Raw genomic sequence first — 23,903 nt, 5'->3', positions numbered from 1 at the left:
TTTTCTAATTTCACTGCAATTAATATGTAATGCTTTCATAAAGGGGAATCCTCTGGCCCAAGTATGCTTCCTCCTACAAAGGAAGTAACCCCAACCTTCATAAAGCCTACTGCACGTGCACCACTGTGCTAGCAGAAAGGCAGCTGGAACCACCCCCTCCCATATTTGGCTCTGCTGTTGGTCAAAGAGGGGCTGACTCCCCCCCAGTGTTGGGCACGTGACCCGGGCCTCTCCAATCAGGACATCCCGGCCTTCTCACCACAGGGACTAGTGCAGGGTCCCACCAAGGGATATTTAGGAACTCATAGGGGAAAGGCTCTTTCTCTAGGGATCCCAAGCTAAGTGGATGGAAGTCTGAAGCTGCCCATGGAGGAAGGGGGAGACTTGATACCTGGTCAGAATCCACTCAGAAGAAAGCCAAGTGGTGGGAAACAGAGAAGAGACGGAAGGAGACGAGTTCTTAACATTTTTGGTAGAGCACCTGGATCCAGCTGTGCCGAAAGCCACATACCATTACGTGAACCAGTCAATTCTTTCTTTTGCTTATGTGACTGTCCTGTTCCTGAACCCCTAGTGCCGACCTCAGGCTCAGCAGGTATCCTCACACAGGGATCTGCGAACCCTGCGCCCTCAAATCCTTCCATCTCTACCCTCTCCTTTACATCATTTTGGTTGCTGGGTGGGATGTGTATTGAGGGGTCTCTGCCCCTACAACTTTGTTGGCCTCTCTTATGCCTACTGTTGGGAGAAGTCCAGAGACTCTTGAGCCCAGCTGTCTGGGTTTGAACCCTAGATTCACCAGTTACTAGCTGTGTGACCTTGGGTGTGTTTCTGGACCTTTTTGCATCTCAACTGCCTCAGCGGTAGTAACAACCAACTATGGGTAGAATTCCTGGGTTAAAGGAAATAACGCACAGTGCCTGGCACTCAATACATTAACCTCATTTTGGATTTCATTATGATTGCTCCATTGTTAATTTTATTTTAACTACTATTTGCTGCTTCTAAGCTGTCTAAAGGGGTTGTCCCATTGTGCTCCCCAGGGCACACTTACCACCTCTGGGGTGACTATCTAGCTCCAGCTGTGTCTCTAACAGGCTGTGGGTTCCGCAAGGCAGGCGGAATCTTATGCTTCTATCCTTAGTGCCCAGCACAGAGTGTAGCTGAAGCACATACCAGTAGGACTCTGGAATGGACTGGGGGTGCAGTGGGTGGAGGTCATTCAGGGAGGCAGCCAGGATCTTGCCCAGTCTAACAACGCACCTCCCCTTGGTCCTCGAATCCACTGGCTTGCGAACCTATTCAGAGGGTGGCAATGGCACAGCCATCTCTTGCACACTAAAAACTCCTTTCTTAGAAACTAGAGCATTTCTGTCAGGAACCCTCTTGTTTTTCACACCAGTCAAGCTGTCAGGATTAAAACTGATTGACCGTTTCCTCATTTTCCAGACCATATTTAACTTGCTACATTATGGATTTTTATCTGGGAGCATTCTTTGCCAGTGAATGAGACTGTGGGGGGAGAAGAGCAAAGATTTAATATTAATAAAAAACAGAACACTTTACATTGAGCTAATTCTTCTGACTTTTTTTTTTTTTTTTTTTTGATGTTTTGGGAAAGACGACCAATTTGCCACAGACTGCTCTGTCCCACTTAGCTCTCTGCCATTTGAGAAACTCTACTCCATCCTTGGGCCTGATTCCTTGCCTATCCCAGCATCCTCTTCACCTAACCACCATTTACCCAAAATAAAGCCCCAAAGAGAAAGGGGAATGAGGTCATGCCACGAATGCAGTGGCCATTAGAGTGACAGTGTGAGAGGCACCATGTGAGGCACTGTGTGAGCTCTCGGGGGACTTTTGTCCTTCAATCTCCCAGCACCCCTAAGAGGTCAATGCTCTTGGCTGCCTCTGTGTTCCAGATGAGGAAATGACAAAGGGGCAATCCCTGCCCAGGGGCATATGGCCGGGAGGACTGCAATTAGATTCTGGGCTGGTGCACTGTAGCCCATTGAAAATGCAAGGTGACCAATACCATGGGCCCTTGGGGCTCTGCTGTTGAGGACTGGGGTGGGGGGGGTTGGTGGGGTAGATAACACCCACCCCTTCTCTCCCCCCCCTACCCGCCTGCAGCCCTTCATTCCTGACAACTGCTGAGACTCCTGGCTGGTATCTCTTAGATTAGCCCCCAGCTATTTTTATGCTGCCCTTGTTTAGGGAAGAAACACAGCTTGGGCAAACCCTCAGGCAGGGCCCCAGGGGAGACCACCATTAGTCAAGGAAGAAAACTGAGCCTATTTTACATTTTACTATCTTTTTTTTAGACTACAGTTTTCCTTAGACAAATATCCAAATTGGGTCACACTGCCAAATTGCCTCCGGCAGAGAGTTTCTGGCCACCTAAATTTGCCAACACAAGATATCTGCCTTCCTTCAGAACAATATATTGACCGTTGAATGAAGTCTCCTCCGTTGGGCGGGTGGGAAGAGGTGTCAAGCAGATGGCCTTGGTGAAGGGAACAGGAAGCCTGGAAGGGGGATGGGAGGTGTGTCCGGGAAGACTGGGAGGCTGGAGAAGAGCCTGGGAGAGAGAGGTCAGGGTCGAGCTCAAGCGGAGGAGTGGAGGAATGGAGACGACAGAGGAACCTGGAGCTCACCTGAGAGTCTGTGGTGGAGAAATAACTTTGGAATTATTGACAGTGATTCTCCTGATGATTATTAAACCGTGGGGGACATGGAGGTCCTTGCCTGTGAGAGAATATATAGAGGGAGGCAAGGGCAGAAGCTCTAAGCAGCACTTAAGGCTGAGTGGGAGATGAAGAAAAAAGAATGAACAGGAGTTCTCAGAGAACAAGAGGAACACCGGAAGTGTGGAGTCACAGAAGCAGGAGGTACTGGTCAACAACTGCTGAGGATGAGAGAAGGTGGAGGCCAACATCCTTCAGATGAACAGTCTGGAGGAGGCCTCAGCAAGGCTTGTTTTTGGGAGAGTGATAGGAGCAGAGGTCAGACTGGAGTGGGAGATGAGGAAATGGAGGCTTGTCACAGAAGTTGGGTGGTAAAGGGGAGAGGACAGCAGTGGCTCAGGGGGATGGCATGCTCTTCCATGTCCTGTCCAGGGGAACACTCTGTCCCTCCACAGGTCCCCAGTGCACAGGCACCACCGTCATTCTGGGTTGTCCTTAAAGGCAGGGGGGCTACATTTATGTGCGGTCCTCAAGTGCCTGGCACACGGCGGGAACCCGATAAATATCAGATGCTTTTTGATGATGATGGCAGCCACAATGATAACGATGAAGATGATGATGAAAAACACAGATCCTTGTATATCGGGAAGTCTCCTTGTTTGGGGGATTAAATGATGAACAGACTCCCTAAGAAGTCTAACCAGTACAAGTGCCTCCTCTGTCTCTGGGCATTCCTTCTCAGTCTTATTTGCAGGTTCCTCTTTTTTCGTAGTTGTTACTTCTCTGTCTATACTCAAATCTCTGGGTGGTCTCATCCAACCTCATGGCTTTAAATCCCATCTACGTGCCTCTTCCAAATTACCCAGCTAGCCCTGACTGCTCTCCCAAACCCCATGCACACATAGCTACGTGTGTATCTGACGTCTTGACTAGAGGGTCTAATAGATCATCTCAAGCCCAATGGGTCTAAAACCCAACTCCTGATCTTTTCCTCCTTTTGTTACTTAGGCCAAGAATTTCATAGTTTTGGGACACCTGGCTGGCTGACTTGGTAGAGCACACGACTCTTGATCTCAGGTTTGTGAGTTTGAGCCCCATGCTGGGTACACAGATTTCTTAAAAAGAAAAAGAAAAAAAAAAAAAAGAATTTCATAGTTTTTTGCTTTGGTTCCTTCAAGAAATCTTATCCTGTTGGTTCTATCTTCAAAATATATCCAGAATATGACTAGTTCTTACTGCCTCTCCTGCTCAGCAAGGTACAAGCCACCATCATCTGCCACCTGGACACCTGCGATCGTCCCCCCAGCTGGCCTCCTGGCGCTGCACTTGTCTCGTTCACTTTGTTATCAACACGTAAGTCATATTAAGTCACTCCCCTGCTCCACTGGCTCCTCATGTCCCTCAGAGTACAAGGACAGTCATTCTGATGACCTATAAGGCTTTTCATGATTTTGTCCCCCAGTATCTCCGATTTCCTGTTACTTTTCTAGGACTCCTCACACCCTGCTCTAGCCATACTAGCTTCCCTGCTATTCTCCAAAACATCAGTCATGTTCCAGTTCTGTACCCAGTTCTGATGTGTGTGTTTCTTCCTCACACCAACAAGCGATTCTCTGACACCAGCTGGGTATCCTAGAATTCAACTCAATTCTGACACTATCTGGACACAGCATCAGATCCCACAGGTTAAGGGCTCAGTCCCACAAACTTCCCCCCAAATCCCCACTTCAGCTGCCCACCACAAGTCCAGGCTCTCACCTGTGCTTCTGACCAACAGGCTGTAGATGGGAGGTTCCCATGAACACCTATCTCCTCCTCGGGTTTGCTTAATTCACTAGAGAGGTTCCCAGAAATGAAAGAAACATTTTGCTTACTAGATGACCAGTTTATTAAGAAAGGGTAGAACAGCCAGATGGAAGAGACGCATAGGGCAAGGCACGAGGAAAGGATGCAGAGCTTCCATGCCCTAAGTGTGCCACCCTCCCTCAATCTCCACGTGTTCATCAACCCAGAAGATCTCTGAACACAGTCCTCCTGGGTTTTGTGGAGGCTTCATTCGACGGTCATGATTGATTAAATGATGGGCCACTGGTGACTGAACTTAATTTCCAACCCCTCTCCCCTCCTCTGAGGTCCACTGGCAACCAGCCCTGTCTTTAGTGCTTTCCAAAAGTCGCCTCATGCACGTAACAAAAGAAACCTTTACCGCTCTCACTGCAGGGAAGTCCAAGGGTTTTAGGAGCTCTGTGTCCCTGACTGGGGACACCAAATATATATTTCTTACTATCAAATATATATTTCTTACTATCAACCACAGTATCGCAGGTGCTCCCACTGTAGCCCTTTGCTCCAGCCCCAGCTGGTCCCTGTGCCGGAGCCCATCTCCCCCAGCAGTCCGCATGGCTAAGGGGTCTCCCTCCCCAACAAGCCTTTGCTCAGACCTCACCTCCTCAGTGAGGCCAGCTCTGACCACCCTACTTAATACTGCAAACCTATCCCCACACCTACATTCCTGTCTCCATTGGCGGGCTTCCCTCTTTCCTAGACCACTTATTGTCTAACAGAATGAATGGCTTATTTATCATCTGCCTGCCCTCTCTCACATATTGTAAGTTCCACAACAACAGGGAATCTTTGTTTTATTCACTGCCTATACCTAGCACAGTGCCTGGTACAAAGTACGTGCTCAGTAAATACTTGAATGGACGACCTCTTGACAGCTGCTCTATACTTTTAATTCTTTGACTGTCACCTAACCAAACTGTAGAACACAAGCTGGCCTTACTTTTCACAGTGAAAATGAAAATCATCTATGAAACATCTTCTAAAAACTATAAACTTTGTACATTTGTATGTTTGTTTGTTTTTAAAGTCTGGTACGTGGAAAAAAAAATCCGCAAGAGCGTTCCCTATGGACTGATGAAGCCATACACACAGCCAGACCACAGAGCAAATGTGAACACTGCCCCCTCATGGTTGAACATGGAGATGGTTGCTCTCCGTCCAGCCAGCCCGCTAGGGGATGACTTTGAATCCCGGTGGCTGAATGCGGTTCCAAGATACAATGCTATTGATGACATTTCAAATTCAACCTAGCAAGTTACAGAAGAATAAAGTCAAAGGGAGATTTTTTAAGGAGTACAGCGCCCACACATTCCCATATTGGAAGGAGGATGTTGACAATTAGTGGGAAGTGGTAAAGAAAAATGTTAAGACAAGAAAATCCTAAATTGATAACATCCATCTGCTGCACTTACAGCTGGAATCTGAGTGGGAATTTCCCATCTGTGCTTTATTCTCAGCTTTAATTTGACTATAAATAAGACACATGCATGCACAATTTGCAGTGAGTGTCTTCTGAGGCCAGAAATCGTTTAAGTATGATATATGTATATATAGAAGTGTGTACACACACGCACACACACACACGCACGCACTTTAACTTAGAACCTACTCATTAAACTAGTCAGTCTGAGGTGTGCAGCCAATCTCTTAAGTACTTGGTCCCATGAAGATTTGGCAGTTCGTAACTGAAGCCAAAGCCTTAACTGTTGACATCCTCTGCTCAAACAGATCTAAACAGAACTTGTGATGCCCAGGCCAGCTTTCACCGAAGCCCCTGTTTGCTGCAGGAAACCTCAGGGTCCAGAGCCCTGGAGGTGGCCCCACTTGGGAAGCCCACCGCTCAGTCAGACAGAAGCTGCGCTTGTTACTTCACATTCTTGTTGGAGTCTCATGTTGACTAAACAAATGTCTATGTGGACTATCACCCCCATGGTACAGGTGGGGAAACTGAGGCTTAGTGACATAAGATATCTTGCCCAGAGTCACATGGTCCTTTAGTTAAACAGCCAAGACTCAAAACCAAGGTTCAAAGTCCATGTTCTTCTCACTTTCCCCTCTGCCTCCATGTTACACATCCCAGGGCCTCTGGGGCTATAAATAGTGGGGAGGCTGGGATTTCATGTGTGAGGCCAGCCAGGCCTATAGCACAAGGACACGAACATCTCCCAGCCTGAGCCCTAGGATCCCCCAGGCCTCGACAGAACTCAGGCCCAGACAGGACTCCGCTTATCACTAGCCTCCCTCTCATCGTTATATTTAGCTCTGCACCTCAAAGAGAAAGACATGCGCCAGCCCCCAAGACGCTGCACACTGAGAGGCCAGGCCCACCACTGTACACAGAAAGAAAAGACTGTTTGCCTCAGCCTTTTCAGATGGGTCAGCCACCTCCGGTGGGGGCTTTCTGTAACTTACTTTTTTAGAGCCTATGAGATCTTGTTCTCCTTGCTCCCTGAGGGAGGAACCACAGCTGCTTTACCAATCTATTTGTAACAGTCGGCAGGGTCTGTAATACATTGCATATGACTGCTGCCTAATAATCCTTTGTTGGGAGAACAAATAAATGATCTAAGTTCATGTCCTAGAAATCTGGACACCAAAAGCAGGACACAAATTCCCAGAAGGATACCTTATAATCCAAATGCGTTTCATTCTATTAAATATAGTCAAGTTTATTCAAGAAATGGACGTGAGTTTTCCTTATCCTCCTTCCCCCCCCCCCCCTTCTCTTCCTTCTACCAGATCTGGCACTAAGGCCACAGCAGGAGAAGGAGAGACAGGAGGATCAAAGCCTGAAGCCTGGCCTCTGAATGCCCCATGCGACAGCCATAAGCACTGTTGCGACGGCTTGTGGAGTCCCTGTGTCCCTGTAGGTGTCTCAATGACACCTTGGTCTGCTCGCCCTTTGCCAGCCAGCCACCTGCAGGAACCTGGGGAACTCTGTGTCTCTATCCAACCTGCAGAACAACTGGAGCAGACTGTGGAGGCATGGACTGGTTTACCAGAGCTTGGTAGCATGGCCAGATCTTGACACCGGACTTTAAAGGGCAAAAGCTGGTAATTCCCTATCTTACAAAAATGGAAAGAGCCGCTTTTTTATAATATAGAGGACCGTAGCGAGGAAAAGGGCCAGGGCAAGGAAAATGAGAAGTTTGTCCGTCAGCTCTCGGCGATTATATTTTGTGATAAGCTTCCGTCCCAACTGGATGGTCCCTGACATGGACTTAAACTCTTCATTTGCATCCAGGATAGTCCGGGAAGAATTGGCTGAAACAAAAGAGGGAGGAAGCCTGACTCAGAGACTGTAGAGCACCAAAACCAAAGACTTTGCTCTGCTGGCTGGGTTACCACTAAATAACACTGCACTCTATAGCAAGTTCCCTTGAGCCAGAAGCAAAGATGTGAGCAGAGACAATCCAGAGGAGCAAAGAATAAGGATACTACAAGGAAAGCACTTCTCTAGGTCTCATCCAGCTTAGAGCGATGTGACTTTATATACAATGTCACAGGGCCATAACTAGGTGTTCTCCAACATGAACATCACCAGGGAAAAAAGCAGAAGCGAGTTCCTTTCCTGACCACCAACTTCAGTTTTCTGAAGCAGGGAGGTGTTGTGAACCACCAGTCCCAAAACGAACTTGGGTGACTGTGGCCAGGCAATGTATGGTACGGGGGCAGAAGCTGGGAGTCACCAAGACTGTCCAAAGTGCATTCCGCCCGCACCCCTGACAGTCAGATCTGCTCTTTGTGGGATCAGAAGAAGTTGGGCTGGGCCTTGCCACAAGCCCTCACACACACATACCAGTCCTTCAGTCCTGAGACACTGCTGTAGCTTTAAAGATGACGCACCTGTGCTCTGGCCACTGTATGAAATCTAAGGGGAGGTACATGTCCCTGAAGGCTCACTGTATCCAGGAGTCAAATTTACTTCTGAGTATGGGTATCTGGGCCTGACACTTGAGTATACCTGGCAAGGTTCTCCCACAAAGCCTAGCAAGGCATCATCAAAACATCCACAGAATAAAATATGCTGTTAAAGTGAGGTGTGAAAGAGCATATGTGAAAATTTCCACTTATGGAAGAGAGAGGAGTAGAAACAGTATTTAATCTGCTTGTGCTAGACACGCTTGGAAGACCTCAGGAGGATATAAAAGAAAGTGGTAACAGTGGTTGCCCTTGGGGAGTAGACCTGGTGTCTACGAGGCAGCCCAACACGGCAGCCCCTGGACGTATGCAGCATATGAGCATGTGAAATGTGGCTAAACCAAATTGAGACGTCCCTAAGTGTCAAACACACACGATTTCAAAGACTTAGCATGAAAAAAAAAAAAAAAAAAAAAAGAAGGTAAAGTATCAATAATTTTTCATATTAATTGCACACTGAAATGGTAATATTTTATATGTAATGGGTTAAATACATTCAAAGGTTTCTTTTTACCTTTTTAATGTGCCTACTGGAAAATTTCAAGTTACATATGTGGCTCACATTGTGTTTCTGTTGGACAGTGCTGGCCCAGAGGTTCCTCCTTAATCATGTAATATATGTTACCTTCTCACAAAATTAAAAGTTAATAAGTAAGTAAAAGAAATTACCAGAGGAAACAGAGAAGCATTTATATACAGGCAGATGAGGGGTGAAAATAAACACTCAGATATCAAAAATCCCTCTTGGTCCTCTTTCTCTATGCCTGCTGCCATTCTAAAAACCTAACTAAGAACTTGTTCAGAAAAAAAGCTAGTAGGCCTTTCTTTTTAAAAATCATAGAGGATTTTAAAGCATCGCCAAAATAGACAGAATAGTATCATGACATGCCCTGTGCCCATCACCCATACCCCAAACTGCTAACTCCCTGGCACTCTTGTCCCCACACTACTACCCCACTCAATTTCAGCAAATTCCATTATATCCCTAATATGCTTTAAACAAAACAAAACAAAACAAAACAAAACAAAACTGTAGTCCTAACAGGCTTTTAAATCAAGCTGACTTTCTGAGCTACAACGAAAGGATTAACAATTGCATTCTTTTGGGGCATCTGGGTGGCTCGGCTGGTTAAGCATCTGATTTCGGTTCAGGTAATGATCTTGCAGTCCGTGAGTTCATGTCCCACACTGGGCTCTGTGCTGACAGCTCAGAGCCCATAGCCTGCCTCAGATTCTGTGTCTCCCTCTCTCTCTGACCCTCCGCAACTCGCTCTCGAGCATGCACTTTCTCTCTCAAAAATAAATACATTAAAAAAAAAATTAAAACATTGGATTCTTTTTTCTTCAACAGCTTCTCTCCTGGTAGGAGAGAATGGGCCCCAAGAACAGCCCTGAAAACCCCAGAGGCCATCGGCATCTCTGTACCCTTCTCACCATTTAACTACATTATCTGTTTCCGGTATGTGCATGCGCAGTCCGTCACCTGCATCAAAGCAGAAAAGCCCTCAACTAACAAGGCCAGGCAGCCCCCCCTTTGGCATGTTCTCCAAGGCCTCTACCAAGGCTTGAGCCCCACCCCCAGCACACATGTAGAGGAGGTGACCGGCTGGTTCTGAGCCTAAATGCCCAGATACGTTTCAAACAGAGGGACTGACCTTGGGGACTGCTTGCTTTCCTTGTGCTTTTCTGCCTGTGTGTGCACTGAATAGTGCACTGAAAAAAAAATGTGGCTCAAAATGACAGATACTGTTTAGGGGTGATAATGGTATCGTGCTCTGGTTTTGTTTGTTTTTTGTTTCACGAGTCTCTTATCTTTCAGAGAGACACACTGAGATATTTATAGATGATGTCTGTGATTTGCTTCAAAATAATCCAGATGAGGGCACGGAAGGGCGGAGCCGAAACAAGACTGGCCATGAGCAGACAGCTGCTGAAGCTGGGGGAATGGGTCCGTTGGACCTCTGCACCATGCTCTCTACTGTCTCTGTGAAATCTGCCAAAAGTGTTTCAAAGTGTAAACTCTCTTCTTCTGTTTTCCTATATGGAGGACCCTGAAGAGGGCCAATTCTCTTCTGCATTACAAGAGAGGCACTATGGGAAAGCTGCTGGGAGAGAACCAGATGCTCCAGCAGCTTCTTCTATGGCCTTTGACTGTATCTTTTAAAAGCACTTCACAGTGAAAATAACACTGGGGGGTATAATTGTAAGCCAAGGACCTAGCAGCCTCGTCGGCAGCCGATACACTAAACATCTCCCTAGGCAGTGATTCCCAAGCCTGCCTGGCCACACGGGTCCACAGAATGCCAGATAAAAAAATACAAGACTCCCAGGCCCCTTCCCTGGCCCTGCTGGGAGCCACTCTCCAGAAGAGGGCCTGGAGATCTCTGCCTTTCACATGAGACCCTGGAAGTGCTTCTGCTGGGGAAACATTTTGACAGTGGTGTGCAGATCTTCTAGTACAACCATGAAACCCAAAAAGAGAAGTAAGAGCAACACATCCCACTCTGGGCAAGACCACGCTGTCGAAGAAGTGAGAAGCCACCACGTCAGCCAGCTTCGGGACTAGGGTGGGGGGCAGAGGTGGAAGAGCCTGGTGGCAGGTGCCAAGGCAAAGGCTCTGGAGCTGGTGTCTCTGGGAGAAGCTTCTAACTCCAGGTCTGGCTTTACCTAGCGTCTGCATGGCTTCCTCGCTCTGCTGAACCTGCTGGGACATCATCCTGCTGATCCCCATGAGGCTCTCCGTAATGGAACTGGACGTCTGGGCCAGGCTCTCTTTGGTGGTTTTCCTAAAAATCCACAGTGGGAGGAGGAATGTCAACAAAAGCCTGACTGCGAAGAAAACCCCATTTTCAAATGAGATCCCATTTTTTTATTTATCAAGATACCATATATACTTAAATATCAATGATCGCAGTCAATGCCACCAAGGATGTGCTGAAGACTGCTACCCTTCTGTGAGAGCAATTCGGCAACAGGTATCAGGACCCTTAGAAATGTTCGTGCCTTTTGCCCAATAATCTCATCCCTGGGAATCTCTCCAAAGGAAATATCCAAAATGTGGACAAAGCCTTATGTCCTAAGACGTGCCCTTGTGTATTATTTATAATACTGACAAACTAGAAATGTAAACACATGCAAACGGGATTAGTTAATACAAGAGAATACTACGGACTCTTAAAACTTCGTTTAAAGAGTTTTCTAAAACAACAAGCAAGTCTTTGTGTTATATGATGTGAAGAAGAGCAAGATACTAAATTTTATATACAGTACGATTTTTGACTTTGTAAAAAAAAATAATGGGAGGAGACAATACATCACAACATTTGTAACACGATTACAGCTTATTCTCATTTTATAATTCATATTTTTCTTTATCAATTTACTACAAGTAAGCATATATTTCTTTCATACTTTAAAAAATACTACTTATATAATAAAATTAAGTACCAGTTTTACATTGAAAACAAGAAGGGGCTGCCTACAGTGGGTTTTGCACCTTGTCAATTCCATTATCAGGGCCCAGAAAGACAAAAAGAAAGATACCTTTGCCTTAAGAGGTCTCCTCCCTGGAGAAGTTCTGCTTTCTCTAGATTGTCAATAGCGATTTTGCAGGTGAGATTAGCCTTCCTCCATGAGGTCTGATTGCTGGAATCAGAAGGGTCTCGCATGAGTTTCTGTCAGTCAGATCAAGTCACGGCAAGTGAGTGATGGGGAAGGCCTGGCCCACAGAGCCCATCTCCACCTCCCGACATTTCTCCCTCTTGGCTGCCCCAGCAGCTGCCCCAGCTAAGGCTCCAACACCTCTGGTTTGGACCCTGGAGGCTGCCTGCAAGATGTCCCCCTACTGCCCTACTGCCCATAGCTGTCCCTTTCCTTCCAGGGCAGCCAGAGGGAAGAGTTTGGCCATGGCACTTCTGTGTTTACAGCCAGCAAGGGTTTCAGAGTTCAAATCCACCTTGGACATACAAGGCCCTGTTCTGTCAAGTCACATCTGTAACACTTCAAGGCTCCGTCTTGAAGTGTTAGTTCACTTCCTGTGGTGAACTGGTTAGTTCCATTCCTTGAGAACCATGTCTCACTCATCTTTGGATCACCAGTAATTAGAACAACAGTTTCTGGCCCATTAGCCAATTAATATGTGTTATAAGAAGTAGAAAAATCATAGAAAGACCGTTTTCCCCAGTATTTCTTTTCCAAGCTTTGTTTAAACTCCAGTTAACATACAGTGTAATATTAGCTTCAGGTGAACAATACAGTGATTCAGCACTTAGGGTTTGCTCGGTATTTCTTTAAGACGTGCTGTCTTTTACACACCCAGACCGATCATGAACAATACAAACACAATGTATTAGCAGAGCCCAGTTTGACACGATTTATTTACATTCTTTACCTGATCTCCCTTGTGAGAGACAACTCAAATTTGGTGAACAGCTCCCTGGGGTTAGCAGTGTAACCTCTGTTGATGGACTATAAAAATGTTAATTGGGCCCCTCAGAGAATCAAACTCAAGCACTGGAACTCTTAGGCAGCTGGATCACATCAGTTTTGCTAACCCCTGAGATATTTACAAAGTCAAGCATGGGGCACATGAACTGAGAGGGTGTTTTTCTAATAGCACCTCTGTGCTTAAAACATTAAAACAAGTTCTCTGTCACCTGAACAGCACCTGCTATGCCATTTCACACCTGGTATTTAAAAAGAATCAATTACATTTTCAAACTGTGGGCAAGGGAGCTCTGCTCGACCCTGTGACACAGAGATGAGTGAGCCATAGTGGCCGCCCTCAAGCGGCTCACATTTCTTGGGGAGAAAGACAAGCAAACAAAGGATTTGTTGACCGGTGTGATAAGCACAATAACGCGGGCAAGCACAACTGCTGTCTCAACACGGCTTGCCAAAGTATTCATCTACTGCCTGCTCTCCCTACCTGTACCTCCACATCATGGATGGCCATTCTCAGACCCGTGCTGAGCCTGTTTCACCTCGTGTAATTTACTATACTTTATACAAGGGTCCTCTTTACTCACTGTTTACAACCTGGGTATCCTTGGTGGCCAAGGGAAGCAAATGCCATCATGACACAGTGCTACTACTGAGCCAAGCACTTTAACACCGGTCACCACGCACACATCCCTCCCTGCTTACACCAGTCTCTACCATGCCCACATCTTTGTCAGACAGTCTTCTCCTGATTGCTGGGTATTATAAACATAGCTGCTCTCAGCAAGGATAATGCTGGATAATTATCCAAATCAGAAGCAAAACCACAGACAAATACAGCTCTGGCAGAGTTAGAGCAATTAACAAGGAGGAAGAGAACACCTAGGAGGGCGATGACCAGCAGAGGCTTCAAGAGAATGACCTGGCTACCAGAGGACTGGGACAGATGATGGAGCCCTCCGATATTTTTGCAACAATAATCCTCTGTATGATATGGTACCAAGGTCAAATGTGAAGGGACAGGTACGGTTTCATGCCATCAGACAATTTTGTTGGACAGTCCCCCAACTCAATACCAAGAAAGAGCACATACCTCAGTAATATAATTAAAGGTTAGCACATGAGTTATAACGATCATCTCCAAGTTATTTAACATAACATCACCTTAGTTACATCTTTTTGGTTTCATTTTTAAGATAAGGTCCCATTTAAAACTTTCTAAATTTTGTTTCATCTTAAGTAGGTTCGTTTTCGGTGGGCTTTTTCTGGTATCAATTATCCTTAAAGAAAAAGGACCTTGTATTACATGAGCAACCATTTTTTGGGTTTGTGTTAAAAACGTAAAATATAGTATATGGTTAAACACGCTTTTGTAAACTATACACAATTCGACCTACCAATAGCCCCTACCTGCCCCTGCTTTGAGAATTACTCATCTAGAGAGGACAGTCTGTGTATAAATGACACATTTAAATCACGAAGCCAGGTTTATTAGGCAAAGCTCTGCACAAGCCTCCCACAGAGCAAGTGACCCAGCACAGGCCCCACCTACCTGAGCATCTGCTTCTTGTGATTCTCCACTTCCTGGAGCAGAACTTGCTTCTCTGACTCTTTGTCTTGCTCTTTAGCTGACTGCTCAAGCTCCTTTGGGGAAAATAGCTCTATGTTAAAATGATTTTAAAAGCCAGTATAAAAACCAAAGAGCACTTCTCTTTCTAGGGAGGTTATATGATAGCACTTAAAAACACTCCTAAAAGAGAACACTCAGGAATGCCAGGTGACATATAACAAACATCCTTCTAAATATAGAGCTGAGTTTGCAAGAAAGTAAGGACAATCCCCAGGGCCCCAAGGTGAGAAGGAAACTAAGAGCCAGAGATGTCAGACTGTGAGTGAGGCACAACTGCCCTGGGATAGGACATTTACTCCTGTCGTCCGGGCCATGACTGGAATCAAAAGGGGGGAAAAATTACTAAATAGGAGCCCCTTGGTCCCACTTTGAGATACATGCAAACATCAAACTGCTATATGTGTCTAAATGTTCATTCTCCATCTCTGTACCTATTTCATAATATACTGGTAGCAAACAATTTGAAGGTTTTAAAGCCCATATATGGACAGCCAAACAAAGCGTTGAGCTATCTGAGGCAGGGAGCCACAAATCCAGGACCTACAAAGGGATATCCCTCCAGTGAAAAGGTGAACTAGGAAAACGTCTGTCAACCAGCACGAGAGACAGCATGGAAGCTTGTCCCTTTTTCTGCCCTGGGCTCTGGCTAGGATACAAAATATCTCCTGAGAATTTAAAAGCATGGAGCCACACTCAAGCTGATCTGGAGTAACAATTCCTCCTCTCTGAATGGTTTGGGAATCTTCACCGAGGAGAAATGAACATACAAAGTGCTTCCAGACTTACGACCCCAGGAGACATAGCAAAAGCAAATCCAAAAACCTCTGAAAAGACCTGCCTTCAGTCCAGGTTGTACAAAAGTCCCACAGATAAGGTCGGCTGAAGAGGACTGCTCACAACCCAGAATCACCAAACACCAGGAGACAAACGGTCCACCTCAGTGAGGGGCAGTGGACACAACAACTGGCAGTCTGAGACCCCCCAAGAACTTCACATGATGGAAGTAGCAGACTCTAATGAAAGATGTCATTATACCTCAAGAATCAAGCCATGTTCTTTGTTTACAGATTAAAACAAGTTCCAGTTCCAATCAAGCTACTGATGCTAAAAACATCAACATTTTAGTGCATTTATATACGCATTTATTTATATACTCATTTATGTGTTAATTTGCACATGCTGGTCAGGAACACGTGTCTGTATCCACCATTTCACTAGCTCAGAGATAACTTCCAGTTAATGGTCCCAGATATTGCTGAGTCAGAGAAAAAAAAGAATGTAAAGGAATGCAAGTTTTGTGAATGTAGCCAGTAAATTACTCGCTTAATTATTTACTTAAAATCTAGATTCCCAGGCACCTGGGTGGCTCAGTTGGTTAAGTGTCCAACTTCACCTCAGGTCATGATCTCACAGTTCATGAGTTCAAGCCCCATGTCGGGCTCTGTGCTGACAACTCAGAGTGTGGAGGCTGCTTCTGATTCTGTCTCTCTCTCTCTCTCTCTGCCTCTCCCCTGCTCACACTCTGTCTCTCTTTCTCAAAAATAAACATTATTTTTTTTAAATAAATAAACATTAAAAAAAAAAAAAAATCTAGATTCCCTACCAGAACGTGAACTCCAGGAAAGCAGGATTTTATCTAGTGTTCATTATATATATTCCTTGTGCCTGGCACATTATTAGGCACCAAATCACTGAATGGAAGAATGGATGCGTAGGAAGAAGGGAGGGAGGAAGGAAAGAAGGAAGAAATGTATAGTTTCTTATACATACTTATATAGTATGAGTCCCTCATAAAAGGGAGTTCTGTCATAGAGACCCAAATAGTTGTGGAAGAAAAGAAAGGGGTAAAATAGTTCTCAAATTCCAGTCTGAGAACCACATACACAAAGACATTCACACAGGTATTTACACATAGTCAGTCGATGCCCAGCTGAGGCATATGTTGAGGATATGAGGCCAGTTCCCCAGTACTACACAATCTTGTTGCAAATACACAAAGTAGTCATTCATAAAGAGCTAAAAACGTCAAACAGGAATCTTGTATGTATTTCCTGGTATAAATGTTCAGGAAATGCAGATAAAACTGGGATGGGGTTATTCATTCACTGACCATGTGCTTATTAAGTCCTTACTAGGTGCCAGGATATTCTGGTGCTCAAGGAGGTGATTATGGGAGAGAGGGACATAATAAATATGTAAATGTATCAGTGAAGTAATTTCAATTAGTGAAGGAAATAAGCACTGAGCACTCAGATACTTAAACAGAAGGAACATGAAAATACTTAGGGTGGTGGGTGTGGCTGCAGAGTTGAAATCATGAGAGTCGAAGAAAGGTCTTTCAGGGAATGCATTAGCTTTAAAAAGCAAAACAAACGAAAAACCAAAAAGCAGAGAAGTAGTCCAAATAAAATGCCCTTTGATACAGAACTGGCTAGAAAACTAGGACTATAAAAAAAGAACGAGGGGCGCCTGGGTGGCTCAGTCGGTTAAGCGGCCGACTTCGGCTCAGGTCACGATCTCGCGGTCCGTGGGTTCAAGCCCTGCGTCGGGCTCTGTGCTGACAGCTCAGAGCCTGGAGCCTGTTTCAGATTCTGTGTCTCCCTCTCTCTGACCCTCCCCTGTTCATGCTCTGTCTCTCTGTCTCAAAAATAAAAACGTTAAAAAAAAAAATTAAAAAAAAAAAAAAAAAAGAACGAGGGAGCACTCTAATACTGATATGGAAAGATTTCCAAAAGATATTGTTAAGTTTTAAAAAGTGGTGTTTTAGTATGCTACCTTTTATAGGAGAAACTGGAAATAAGAAAATATATTTGGTTTTTTTTAGTATTTGAGTAGATACACCATAAAAAGATACCTAAGTAACAAATGTGGTTACCTGTGTGGAGGAGAGGAACAGAGAATAATAACACTCATACATGGGACTTTTCACTGAGTGTCCATATTCACCCATGGGCATACATACATCGAATGTATACACATACATGAGAAAGTAACAGCCTTTCAAAAATAAAAATTCAATTATAAATCAGTGCTACAGACGGAGGCAAAAAAAGATCAGCTAGGTTCAGTGACCTTGCTAAAATTCTAAAGTGAACTCTTATGGCAGAAAGTACTTATTTTCAAAACTTCCCTTGAAAATCCCTTAGGAAAGCAATACACAGGGCCCAGACATACTATTTCTCAGGTCCAAATGGCCAGTTTTGCTACCAGCTTTGAAACAGACTATCCTCTGTTAAGCAACAAGAGTTGTTGGCTGGCCTGTGGGGCCAGGTCACAGGAAAAGCGCAGATCTCTAAACTCCAGTACCACAGAGTGAGACCAAGGGCCCCAGGACCCACCCAGCGATGGGCAGGCCCATGTACTCATGTTATTCTCTCTAGGGCACAGCAGCACAAACAGGCTATGCAAACAGGTCCTTCTCGCTCCACTGGTTTTGAGATTGCACATATGCCATAGTTGGATTCAGGAGTGTTATATGTGCATATGATGTGATTGGAGACCTCAGAAACAGGGAGGAAGAGGCTGGGCAAAGAGCAGCAGGAAACAAACAAACAAAACACCACAAGAGACAGTAGCAACACATTCAAAAGTTCTTCACTTTTACCTTGAGAGCAAGTTAGTACAGTTACCCTCACTGTCTAAATGTCTACTGAAGAAACCCGACAGCGCTCAGGCGGCTCCCGGATGGAGCCCCCTCATTGTGACGCATTCTCCATATCTTACTTCTGCAGCTACTCACCTGTATTCTGTGCCGCAGTTGCTGAAACTTCTCTTTCACTTTAGTATTCAGTTCAGTAAGTGCACTTAATGGTCCTGAACAATCCCGAATATCCTAGGAGACATTGAAAAGGTGAGAGGGACTTTCTCAAGGCAATGAAGTGAAATGATACCATCTGTACAGTGAGAAGACTGGCTCAGACCACAACTAAGGCTGGCCTACTGACTGTTAATTCATCCTGATCTTTGCTGTTTACCTCAGCAACACAAGCAAAAACATTATCATTTACATTTCTCTCCTATTTCTGTAATTCTGAGCAGGTAATACAAAAGTATAAAAAGAAACACAGCTGTCCTGACTTATTAGTTCCTGATTTCAACAAAACATCACAGGATCAGGATAAATGGCTTAAAGCAGCTTGTATGTCCAACAAGAACGGACATCCAAAAGTGACACTATAACTTTAGAACTTTCCAACTTGAAAATCAGGATCAACTCCTGGCATCATAGGACAAGATTAACTTCACCCTGATTTTACAAACCATCTATTATATATAAATCACGGTGTTTACAGACATGTTCAAGGGGAGATCTAGAATTTGTTTCTACAGACATGTTCGAGGGGAAATCTAGAATTGGTTTCTGGGCATCCAAAAGCCCTGGGGTCAGGTTTTAGAGCAGGTCCTGGAGCCAGAGTATGCAGATGCAAATTCTGGCTGGAGCAATTTCTTAGCTGTGTAACAAAAAGTCATTGAGTTCTCCATGCCTCAGTTTCCTCACCACATTACCAACCACATAAACCATATATGTATGTAAAGCACTTTGCAGGGGAGCTGGAACACAGTAAGAGTGCAGTACATCTACGTATAATCAATCTTTCTCATTTGCAATCATGAGAACCCAAACACAGACAGTACAAGAGGGGCTTACCCAATTTAGATTATGTGAAAATGTTTTATTTGTATGAATCCTACGCTTATTTTTCCAGAGTCAGCCCAGAAGTACTGCAGTGTGTATGGAGAAGAAGTGAAGTTGAAGAAGTTTAAATGTTTGCATCAAGTTTCCTCACTTGTTCTCTGACTTATTAAACCCCACTTCTTGCACCATGATAAAGCACTAATTTGGTTTATCCTGCATCTGGTTTCCATGGGGAGTCCGACTTTCCTTCAGTTTTTGCCACAGTTACTTGCAAACTCTGAGTCTACATCTAATGTTTAAAAGCATCTGTTGGAAATGGAAATGACTTGCCTGAAACCAAGGTTTAAAACTCTTGGTTTCTTTTTGCTAAGTTCAAGGGATCATTTCTACATTCCTAACTCTTGCCTGTGCCAATTGGTTCATCGCTCTGCTGCCTTCTACCTTAAATAGCTTAAGGCAAAACACCTCAATTACCCCATCAGTTAAAGAAAGTTGTAGAGACTCCCTAAGCCCCTTCTCTAGGCTGACTTTCCTCGTCCGGGTCGCAGTTTTGCCCCAGGCCTTGGCATTTTACCTGATTTCCTCATTTACAGAGTCACAACTACGGCCTAGGTTACGTTCATTTCACCTGGTGCCTCCCGTGTCAGGCGGCCTTTGGTGTCACCGGGCACCAGACCCAGAGGAGCAGGAGTGGGCGGGGCCAATGGCTCTCAGGACGCCACCAACTGGTGGGGAGGGCGGTGTCAGAAGGCGGGGCCACCCAAGGTGACAGGTATGTTGTGTGGCGGTCCGGGTCGAGAAGTGTGAGTGGGAGGGACCAGTGGGGGTCACAAAGGGTAAGCTTGGTCAGGATGGGGGAGCATGAGAGTGTCCAGAAGAGGGCAAGACAACCGCAACTGGATAGAGGATCAAGGCCAATGGTCGAGGAGATGGACCAAAGGGGGAGGGAGGGAGCAGCCGGCCCTGGGACTGGGCCAACGACCTCGGAGACTTGACCAAGCGGGGAAAGCTTGGGAGTGAGACCGCCGAGCTTACAGGAGGCCAGAGGAGCCTGGGTTTAGGGCTGCTGGGGCCCGACAGGGGTCCCGGGAATTAGTACCTGGATAAGCGCCTTCACCTCCAGGTCAAATTTGACAATCTCTTGGTTACAGATACGGACGTGGACATCCTGGGGAGCCGCCATGTTGAGGACGCCGACTACGGGCGGCGGCGGTGCCCAAATTTAACCGCGTTTCAGCATCGCCTTCCTTCCGCTCCAGGTCTTGCAGCAGCGCCCCCTAGAGACCGGCTTGAGGCGAGCGACCGTGGCGGCGATGAGTCCTGGGGAGTATCCCTGAAAACGCGGAGGGAATCTGCTCTCCCCTTGGTGTGGTCCTAAGAAAAGGAAGAAGAGAAGGAGTATCAAGGGCGTTTTAACACTGACCTCTCCACATCTTCTATCTAAGAGCCATTCTAATCACTACATATTTTTTGCATAAAGGTGGGGGCGGGGGGAGAAGACTGGAAGGAAAGTATCACTTGGGATTCTCTAGAGGGTGGAATTAACAATTTTTTATATTTCTTTAAACTTTCTTGTATTTTTCATATGTTCTACAGTGAATATAAATTGTGGAATAAATGCAAAAATGATAAATGTTATTAATACTTTTAATGTGTGGGATTCAAGGCAGTTCTCTTAGAGCACCTCCTGTTGGTCTAAGGGTTCTAAAATCACAACTGATCAAGCCACCTCCCAGCTTACACCTCTTCTGTGGCTCCTGGCAGTTCCCTTTTGTGTACAGTTGGATTTATTAAATCTACCTCGCTGAAGTAGTTTTGATGGAAATAATTAAGAGCAGACTCTCAGAAAATGGTGGCTCTTTGTTTTATTTTTATTATTAAATTGTCCAAGTTTCTTAGCTGGTCTTCAAGGCCATCAGCCACCGCATCTCATCCCACTCCTGGATTCCTCAGGCTCTTTTTAGATCTGTAGCTTTGGAATGTGCTGTTCCCTCTTCTCAGAATGCGTTTCCCCTTTTGCTCCCACCCTGCGTACTTTTGTTCACATCAGCAAGCATGAATTAGGAAGACCTGAATGCCTAGTTTAATCCTCTCAACCACACTTGAAATAGTTATACCCCAGTTTTACGGATTGGCAGATGGACTAAGAGTAGGTCAAAAGTGAAACGAAACTGAACATCCTGCCCCAAGGCTACCCAACTTGAGAGTGGCAGAGCCTTAACTGAGAGCCACATCTTCCCTCAAAAACCAACACATGGCTTGCCCATCTGTGTTACTCCAGTGCTCCGCGCACCTTCCCTTAAGGGAAGCTTGGGAGTCAACCCTGCTTGAATCCTGCGGGACGACCCACTCCACATCTCTGTGCCTCAGAATCCTGAGGCTAACTGGTGATAATCACAGGGATGGCTGGAGCATTAAATGAGGTAATACATGAAAAGCACCAAGCACCGTGTAGTAAATGCAGCATATGTTTAAAAACTCAACGTGCATTAGCTGCTATTACATTGCTGACATTTTTGGAGTACTTCCTATGTGCCAGGCACTTTGTACAAAGTTCTTAATGTGTTTTATCTAACAATTCTCACAACAACCCTACGAGGTAGAATTGTCTGCATTTTACACATGAAGAAACAGGCACAGGATGATCTGCCCAGGGCAAATGGAAGTGCTAGATGAAAGGATATGTGCATTTTAAAATTTAGATACAAACCACCAGATTGCTCTTCATAGAGGTTACGTCAGTTTTCCACAGCAAGGTGGTACAAATGCCTGCGTTCCCATGGCCTCACCAACATGGTGTGCTAGGATTTTTCCCAATTTGATTAAGTGAAACATGCCATCTTTTAATGTGCATTTCTCTTATTATGAATGAGATTGTGTGCTATTTGTAGTTACTTCACTCATTTCTCTATTGGGTGGTTGGTTTTTCATACTAGTTTCCAGGAGCTCTTAATGTATTAGGAGGATTAGCCCTTAGAGATGAGTTTTTTCATAGTCTATAGCATTTTGACTTGGCTTATGATGTTTTTGACTTTAAAAAGGTTTCAATTTTTTATTTTTGTTTCACATAGAATTTGTCGATCTTCATTTATGACTCCTGAATTTGGGATCCAAGTTAGAACATTCTCCCCACCCCCTCCCACAGATTTTAAAGGAATTGCCCACATTTCCTGTTATGTATACAGTTTGAAATATGGTGTGAGATACAGAGCCAACTTTTCTTTCTCCAGAGTTTCCCAGTTGTTCCAACGCTATTTTCTGAAGAATCCATCTTTTTTTCTCCTGGTTCTGGATGGCACATTTACCATAATAAATTCTTATGTTTGAATCTGTTTCTAAACTTTTCCTTCTATTGGCCTATTCATTTATGCACCAAAATTTTTTAGTTTTATTTATAGTTTTATGTGTTTTAATGTTTGGATTAAACACCCAATCTTTTTTTCCCCCAGCATCATCTTCCAGCTATTATTTTTTTCCCCATATGAACTTACGTGTTTTGTTTTTTTTTAACCCCATTGGTATGTCTTATTGAGATAGCATTACATTTGTTAATTTTGAGGACTGACAGCTTCATGTTGTTGGCTGCTCCAGTTCAAAAACTTGGGTCTTTCTTTCCATTTGTTCATGTCTTCTTCTATGTCCTTCATATTATTTTAAAGTTTTCTTTATCTAGACCCTGTACATTTTAAGTTCATTCCTGGTGATGTTTTAAGTTTAGAATCTTTTAAAGAAACTGACATTTTTCAGATCACTCAAAAGTTTTGGATCCTCAAATAGAAGCTCCCTATTTAGGACGCATGACCTTGGGCCTCTATGCAACTGACAGTCTCCATGCAATTCTCTACATAGCAATTAGAGAAGAAAACACAGATCCCCTTTTCTCCACCTCCAACATGCTCCCTTCTAACGAAGAGACCCAACTCTAAGCCCTTAATCTAGAGGCCATCTTTGAGGGATAGACGTACAGTGTGGTGACCCACACTCTCGATCACAGGCTGCTTTGGCCAACACTGTTTTGCTATCACCTCTATCCACACATCCTGAGACTAACTTTTGGTTACTACATTTGCTTGGTTTTAGCTTTAGTTCTTTCTGGCTTCAGATTCTATGCCTATTATCTCCCTCCTACACAGATACTATTATATACTGCCTGTAACCTGGCCTGGCCCTTCAGGAGTACGGATCATCTCTCAGTGCAGTCAGCAGATAGGAGTTTGAACTGGGGCCATCACACACGCTGGGTGTGAGGTGAGTCTCCTCAACGGAGTTTATTCTCCTTTGTAAGATGGACACAACCACCCACCTCACTGCGCCATGGAGAGCAGAGTTACCTGACAGGAAAGCACCTGGCAGGGGTTTAATGAATGCTACCCCCAGCATTCTAGACTTTTTTTTTTTTTTTAATTTAATATTTATTCTGGGGAGAGCGTAAGCAGGGACAAGGCAGACAGAGGGAGACAGAGGATCCAAAGCGGGCTCTGTGCTGACAGGCTGATAGAGAGCTGGATGCGGGGCTCAAAGTCACGACCTGTGAGATCATGACTGGAGCCGAAGTTGGGCAATCAACCAACAGAGTCACTGAGGTGCTCCCAGCCTAACACCCTCTTCCTATTATAAACCTTTCAGCAGGAATATTAAAGCATTTCCCAACTTATGTCTTTCTTGCTTGCTAAAGAGCTCTCCTGATTCTGAAATCACTGGGTGAGGAGGGACAACTGAACAACCCATTTAACTAGGTGCTACC

The 23,903-nt window shown here is 44.9% G+C and overlaps 1 protein-coding gene across 1 annotated transcript; it reads right to left on the bottom strand.

Annotated features, from left to right (window-relative positions):
* Positions 1-4,551: 4,551 nt before the first annotated feature.
* On the bottom strand, positions 4,552-23,533 carry BNIP1 (BCL2 interacting protein 1). The gene is made up of 6 exons (XM_058723499.1): positions 20,259-23,533; positions 18,263-18,355; positions 14,446-14,537; positions 11,997-12,098; positions 11,121-11,239; positions 4,552-7,796 (listed from the first exon to the last, which is right to left on the bottom strand). Exons 1-6 carry the CDS (start codon positions 20,340-20,342, stop codon positions 7,600-7,602), a joined length of 687 nt encoding a protein of 228 aa, XP_058579482.1. The 5' UTR covers positions 20,343-23,533; the 3' UTR covers positions 4,552-7,599.
* Positions 23,534-23,903: the final 370 nt, after the last annotated feature.

The sequence above is a fragment of the Neofelis nebulosa genome, chromosome 1 (assembly GCF_028018385.1).
Source record: "Neofelis nebulosa isolate mNeoNeb1 chromosome 1, mNeoNeb1.pri, whole genome shotgun sequence".
Lineage (NCBI taxonomy): Eukaryota > Metazoa > Chordata > Mammalia > Carnivora > Felidae > Neofelis > Neofelis nebulosa.
This window is presented reverse-complemented; position numbering and strand designations above follow the sequence as displayed.

Excerpts from the sequence above, each read along its gene's own strand:
- BNIP1 (XM_058723499.1), bottom strand. The coding sequence starts at position 20,342 with ATGGCGGCTCCCCAGGATGTCCACGTCCGTATCTGTAACCAAGAGATT. Across the intron at positions 14,538-18,262 it reads AACTGCGGCACAGAATACAG|GAGCTTGAGCAGTCAGCTAA; the intron begins GTGAGTAGCTGC and ends TTTTCCCCAAAG. Across the intron at positions 11,240-11,996 it reads GGAGACCTCTTAAGGCAAAG|GAAAACCACCAAAGAGAGCC; the intron begins GTATCTTTCTTT and ends GTGGATTTTTAG.